Raw genomic sequence first — 7,483 nt, forward strand, 5'->3', positions numbered from 1 at the left:
ATGTACATGCAATAAAAAAAACCTGGACGTTTGAGAGAGGCATTTATATCCAATTATTCATCTGCTGTTTGGACAAGCACTTCCCTTGATGTTTCTTGGAGGTCAGAATGACACCTGCTTCAGGAAACACAATCACCTGAAGGCTTGCTTTGCCTTTATCGGCCTGTGGAGGAGATGAGAGCAGCTGAGTTTCAGTCCAGCACTTTTTAACCTTTAGGTTTTGGATGCAGGAATGAGGAAAAACAGGACAACATCTGAAGCCAATTGAGCTTGGCTTTAATCTGCACGTGGGAAGCAAATGAGGAGCTTCTTTCCAGAAGCGAGTGTTTAAAACGAACGACGCCCACAGACCCGCCCACAGGCTGCTGGCATGAGAACAACAGCGAGAGAAAACACTGAACTTAAAAAGACATCCACTTATGAAACAGCTTGGTTTTATGAGGACAAAAGAGACTCTTGGAAACACTTCTGCGCATCACAGATAATGAAGTATAGTGGGCTGTGATATAAAACATAATGCCACTCCTGCTCTCAGAGCACAAACCTTTTTAGCTTTCAGAATAAACATTATTGACCATTTCTAGGCATGCGGTGATTCTCGGGGTTCACATCTTCTGCCTGTTTGGTATTTTTTAAACCTGTTTGAGGATTTCTGCAGCTCTGTAGATGATACCCTGCTGTATACCAGAGTACAGCAGAGTATCATCTACATGTCGACTTGTTTTTTGGGGGGCTTGTGAAAAAATATGCAACTTCTGTGATAAACTTCCACATCACGAGACTCAATTACTTATTAAAGAAAAAAAAAGGTGAATTTGTGGCCTTTACATTGTGTTTCTGCTGTGTATCTCTGCAGGCATTTCTTCTCAGACGTCGATCTTCTTCTGATTCAAAGATGATGATTTCCTGTGGACAGAGGAAGATCACCCTCTGAAACAACCGATCCCAACATGGCCGACGACCTCTACAGTAGCACCTTCTCTGCTTCTGAATCAGACTTCTCCTCCTCATCTTCATCCTCAGCTTCGGCCGCCTTCCTCACGCTTGAGCAGAGGGCGGCCTTCATTTTTGTCCTCATCCTCTTCATCTTCTTGGGCCTGCTGATCGTTCGTTGTTTCCGGATCCTCCTGGACCCATATCGGAGCATGCCCTCCTCCACCTGGACTGACTACATGGAGAAGGACACCTTTGATTATCGAATTTCCTGACAGGCAGCCTGAGAGGCAGCAACCCTGACAAACAACCATTAAACTGAGGTGACGATCATGCTAAGAAAGAGAAGCACAAACACAAGCGCACATTTCCCCCCCCGGGTGCCTACGGTGGAGAGAAACCAGACCGCCCAACAGCAGGGTTAGACAATGCTACCAATTAAAAACCTAGAATTTTTCATATAATCTGGTAGTTCTCTTTGATGCCTTGTTGTCTATTAATTAACAAACCCAATACTCATGTGAAAAGCACGTGCATTTAAAGAAGCGGTTTATTTACCAAATACCCATTTTGCCCCTCTTTTTTGGCCACGGCGGCTTTTCGTGACAGGAAATGCGGGAAAGATACAGGGAAAGACACACGGGCAAATCGGCGCCGGTCTGGGATGCGAACCCGCACCACAACGCGGCGTGTGTATGTCGTCGCCGGCTTCACCACTAAGCCACCCAGGTGCCCCTATTCTGCCCCTCTTTAATTTAACCAGTGGGCACAGTGGTTCCCAACCCCAACAAGTCGCTGGACAAATCTGAGAGACCAAAGATGATTCACTTATTTTCCAGTTATTTAAAAAAGAAAATATTGGATAATATCAAAAGTGTTCTGTAGCTGACTTTCTAACTTTTTCCAGAGCCTTGTTTCATGGCCTTCCACATATATAATAACGTGCTCTGATGTAAATGAAGCTAACACTTACAGCAGGGTGTGTGTGAAGTTTATTTTTCTACAGAAAGTGTAGAAAAACACCAAATTCAGCTACAAAACACTACAAATTTAATAACAATATTGTGACTTCAAAACCCACATTTTTCAAAACTCATCTTGGTTTGAATAAATTTAATGCTTCCTGAAAAAAAGAAAAAAGAAAATGATTTGAGTGGCAGGTGTGGTTTTCTACACACAAGTTTGGTTTAGTTAAAATGCTTCCACAACCACCTTAGCCTGATGTTAGCCATCATACCAACAAGCTAACGTGATGCTGGTGGGGGAATTATTCCAACCGTGGCAGCTGGGGACAAAAGGGAAAGTGCGCTTTGTGTTTGTACTGATTCCAGTCTGATTGTCACCTCGGTCTGCCCGGCAGGCAGCGCATCTGGGCAAAAATCTGCATTTGTCTAAAATCAGTGTAATTGGAAATGTTTCAAAGTAATAAAGAAATGAAACGACAGTGAAAAATCCTCAAATATGGACATACTTTAGTGAACAGTTTATCTGACAAATGCTTATGCAGATAAATTTCCACGTTCTGAGTTTCTGTTGATGCAGATCAATTTGACAAATCAACAAACCAGATGTGGAGGTTAAGCTCAGTTGTGGTTTTTGCTCAGATATTGTGAAGCTTGTAGAAATCCCTGCACCCTGCAGCACTCTGACTGCACAAATCAGCAGATCAATGAATGAAGGAGTGAATATGTGAGTGTTAAAGTTTCCAGGATTTCTACAAGCACTGAGCTGCATGCCGGGCAGCGTGTTAGGTTTGCTGTCTCTCATGGGAGAAGACAATTTCTGTTTTGTTTACTTTCTGTTTTCTTTTTGAACTTTTTTTATTAACTCAAGACTTAAACAACTTATTCAGACAGCTTATGAAGCTCACTGAGGACATGCAGTGTTATTTCTGTGGAGGAGGAGGAGGAGGAGGAGGAGGAGCGAAGGAGGCTCTGCGTCTGCTGAATCAGTTTGCAGAGAAGAGACCAGCTGGTTTCCAGTATCGCTCCATCGTCAAGCCAGACGGCCGTTGCTTAGTAACTGATGATGTCTGCCATGCCGGGTGTCGCATGTCTGCAGCCAAAACATGGAAAACAAATGACCATCAGCTGCTTTTTCCACGCGTCTGGCCCAAAGCCAGCTTTCCACCGCAGCTGGCAGCATCACCAAAAAACACCTCTGCAGGTGGGTCTATCCTCACAACCCCTGTGTGTCCAAACACAGGAAGAAAAACCCTGAATCCTTGGTCCCCAAAGATGAAGACTGTACTCATACCAGGCCTTGAACCATCCCTAAGCACACCTGAGTACACTTCAGTGTGTCTTTTATGCATTTTGCTGACAGAGTCTCATGTTTTATAGCTGTTAACAGCTTCAGTTACCAATCACACTGCACGCCCCATCACTGTGTCCAAGGGTTGGAGTTCAATTCATATTTCAGAAAATATAACAAATAGTCAACTCTTCAGATATTCATCGTTGAGTAGGTATTTGGATATTTGGGCCGTACATGTTCTGCCTGCCTTAAATCTCTTACAATCATAGAAGATGTCACAATTCAGGTCACCTCACCCTCTTAATGCATTTAACTTGATAAATCTTGGTTCAGAAACTTTGCCAAACACTTTGTAATTTACACCACCTCTATTAGATCACATCTAAAACAAAGTGAAGAGAAATTAGAGTTAAACCCCTGTAATTTAATCTAAAGCCTGAATTTAGTGTCCTTTAGCTCCCTTTCCCCATCTAACATCTAGATATTTCCTATTTACAGATGCAGAGGAAAGATAGCAGACTTTCATAAATCTCAGAAATGGTTCTAAATGGGGGTGGGGGGGGGGGGGTGTCAAAGGATGGCCTACTGTCCTTGAAGGTTAACTCTTTTAAGATTTTGTTACTGTAATATTTAAAAGTCAGTTTGTTTTTATTTCTGAAAGGACATCCATCTTTTCATTTCACAGTGTTCCAACTGATTAATACCTTTTAAGGCATAGAATCAAATTTTCTATTTTGGTACCGTACAGGGATGAGCCAGGAAATCATGCTGCCCAGAAAACGTATGCATTTTTGTTCCAAATTTAAAGTGAATGATCAATCAAAGTAATACTTCTTGGATTATTGTTTTTAGTTGTCTGAGCCCTCTCTGAAAGCAGATATCATCACACTTTAGGTCACCTCACTGGTGATAATCAGCTACTTTATTGCTGGATTTTGTCACTTTTGATGTATTTAATGGTTTCACCTCAAAAAGACCTGGTAAAACACCTGTTGACACTTTCCTAATGTGTCACAATGATGTCTTTCTGTCCTGGTGCAGAAACAGTGCTCGCTCTCTGTGGTGTGTTCACTTGGAGAGCAGGAAGTGAGGCTTCAGTGACGGAGAAAAAAGAATTTGTCTTGTTTCTCATTTTTCTCTGCGGGAACATTTCACATGTAAATGCAGCTAATTTGTATTTACAGTGATTTTGTTGCAGTTATAAGCAAACACGTAGTGTTCCCTCTTGCTCCAAGTGAAGATTCAATTATTTGTCAGTGTTTAAAAAACCAGCGTTTGGGACAGCCTGATATAACCCCTGTTCATTGGGCTGGCATTGGGTTTTGCTTTAGCCACACAGGCAAATTTACAAAAACTAGAAAGTATCAGAAATATTTTTGATTTGACTGTTCCAAATGTGTGACTGCTAAATGTAACCCTCACCCTGAGTCACCAGTGACATGTGAATGTTAAGTTAAAAGATGCTGGGCTGCTTATTAGAAATAAACTTTGAGACTTTCTAGTAAAGGTAGTTAAAATTTAAAGATTATTATCAAAAAATATTTGAAAAATTAAAACAAATCAAGAACTGTTGCCTTGAAGCAAGTTTAATGACTTGAGACTCAACATTCTGTGTCTGTCATGAGAAAATAAGATTGACTCATCCATAAATTATTTATTTAATTTCCTTTGTTGAAGTAAATGTTCAGTGCAGTTTGCACAAACCAGCTTTTCCTTCAGTTTCATGTGAGTTGAGAGAACATCAGAGCTGTGAAGCAGATTTCCTCCCACAGCAGCAGCTCTGCAGTGATGGATTTTTTTGTTTTACTTTTCTTGCAGCGGCAGCAGAGGCTCTGCTGTAATGGGCTTCCTCGTGGTCGGAGGTCTCCTGTCAAACCTGTGAGCTGAAAAACTCTCCTTGAACAGACAAACAGTTTGAGGTCAGTGAAAAGAATCAGAAGGAAATGAAAGGCCACTCCCCTCCGGGGTTTTTTTGGTCAGGGGAGGTGCAGATGGAGACACTGGAAACATGCAAATCCAATGAGGAGTCAGGTGTTCCTTCATTTTCTGTAGTCATTTCTGCCTGAAAATGTTTGTAATCCCAAAGACTTTGACTTGCATCATTTTCTTATCCCGTTGGGGTGACCTCGGGGCCCTGCTGATGGTCTTGCCTTCTAGTATTCCTCCCTCTTTCCTCCTCCTCGGCAGGAAAATCTTCACTTCTTTCTGTGAACCTTTAAAGTCACTGAGGCTCTCCGGTAGGGACCTCCCTGCAGGGAGGGACAATGAACCTCAGCCTGAAGGAAAAACCATCGACAGAAACTGAAAAAGGATGATTTCTTTCTCTCTTTTCATTTCCCCGTGCAGCAGAGGGAGGCTGTTGTCCTCTTCTCGTCGAAGCCTCTGCTGATTAAACGCAGCAGGATCGGGTGGAAGGCTGGATCTGAAACTTTGGATGGATTTTCTTTTTCCTTCATTTTTGGGAACTCATGAAAGATTTGGGGCTCCCTCCCAGCCATCAGAGATGGAATATCAAAAAGCAGTTTTGATATTTTTTTGTTTTGTTTTTTTTTTTAGCACTGCAGGATATCTTCAGCACTCAAGCGCGGATCACTGAAGAGTTTCGTGGCCAAGACAATCAGCCTGTCTTTGCCATTTGAGGCTTTTTGTCTTTTCCTAATAGTGTTTCTGTCTATGCTGAACGCCTGCTGTGCTTCTGAAACTCTCACAATCTTTTCAGTCATTTTTTGTTTAAGTTTCTATCTGCAGACTCCAGTGATTCTTCAGAGAAAACATCAGACTTCATTTATTTCCATTGTTCCTGTTAATTAGAGGCTGGAGTAAATCACTTTTATCACCTCAGCTCCAATCAGGGTTCATCAGACTTCATTTAAAAAACAAACATCAAACAAAAAGAAAGCAAAAGCATAAATGTGCATCGTGGGTAAACAAATTAAAAAATGCCTGAGCTTGAAGACTTTTATCAATTTGTCTTCAAATTAAACAACTTTTTAACAATTAGAAAAATTTGTAATTCTGTCATAAATTTCAACAGATATTTTAAATTTTGCTCAATTATACCTCTTTTGTTCATATCTGGGTTTTGAAATTTGAAAAAAATCAAGACGGCATGAAGACTAATGCCGCGTTTCCAGTAGTACCTACTCAGCACAACTCGATCGACTCCTTTTTTTTTTTTTTTGTTTCCATTACAATTGCATACTACCTCAATGTGGGTGGAGTCAATATAGCAACGTGGGAAGAAGTCACATGAGGTAACTTGTATGCAACTCAAATGAAGCTATTAGTTCGGAGACCTCCTGAGACACTTTATCATTTCTTGTCTGCCACCGAGCACAGAAACATCTGCATCTTGTCGTTGGACCACGGTGTTGGTTTGTGTGTCTCTCCCTCTCTTTCAGATTTTTGGATCACCTCAGATTGCTTGGAACCCCGGCTGAGTGGGTACTAAAAAAAGTACCTGGTACCTGGTTTTGAGTCAAACTGAGTCGCACTGAGTGGATACTATTGGAAACACAGCAAGTTATTTGTGACCACTGCACATCTTTATTTACGTGGGATTTCAAACTATAAACATTACTCTAAATTTCACATGCTGTTTATATGTGATTCAATTAGGTCATTTTCAAAATGAATTAATAAATGTTCAAAAAGAAGTTGATGACTCTTTTAGAAATCACTTAAAAAAATGTTATAATAAAAAGAAAATGTCCTGGTTATATTTTTTAAAATTAGCTTAAGAAATCAAATTTTCTTTAAGTGCATTTTTACTAAATAAATATTCTTTTTATTACTATAATAATAATTATTAAAATAATTCTATTTGCTTAAAGAAATTGCTGCCCAGGAAGGTTTCTTTTTCACTAAGAATTTTTACATTTTCCTGAAGACAAACGATCAGCTTTTTTGTTTTATTCTGAAGTTGACCTTCCTGGATGGAGCCGATGAACACGCTCAGACAGCTCGTGTCTGTGCTTCTTACATCTCTGGAATGCAGCTCTTCAGTCATCCTCACATTATGTGTCTGTATGAAGTGTAAAGTCTGCTTACTGACAACAAACGTTTGTACTTCTATACTTGTGATGTTCATGATGGCCGAGTCTCAGCCCTCAAACAGCACAACAAAGACATGACAACAAACACACACTTTTAAGTTTTCCATTTGAATGTTCAAATTGTTCTCACTTTCATATATTTTTTTTCAAGCACTCTATAAAAATGCTCTAATTATTGAGAACATAAAAAATGACATTTTTGCTTTGCTCCACAATATGTCATCAGTTTCCAAACATTA

The 7,483-nt window shown here is 40.4% G+C and overlaps 1 protein-coding gene across 1 annotated transcript; it reads left to right on the top strand.

The window, feature by feature from the left end:
• The first annotated feature begins 950 nt into the window (after positions 1-950).
• On the top strand, positions 951-1,494 carry LOC115788024 (cortexin-2-like). Its single transcript, XM_030740875.1, has one exon. The coding sequence runs from the start codon at positions 951-953 to the stop codon at positions 1,206-1,208; it is 258 nt and encodes an 85-aa protein (XP_030596735.1). The 3' UTR covers positions 1,209-1,494.
• Positions 1,495-7,483: the final 5,989 nt, after the last annotated feature.

Source organism: Archocentrus centrarchus, chromosome 11, assembly GCF_007364275.1.
Source record: "Archocentrus centrarchus isolate MPI-CPG fArcCen1 chromosome 11, fArcCen1, whole genome shotgun sequence".
In the NCBI taxonomy this organism is placed as follows: domain Eukaryota; kingdom Metazoa; phylum Chordata; class Actinopteri; order Cichliformes; family Cichlidae; genus Archocentrus; species Archocentrus centrarchus.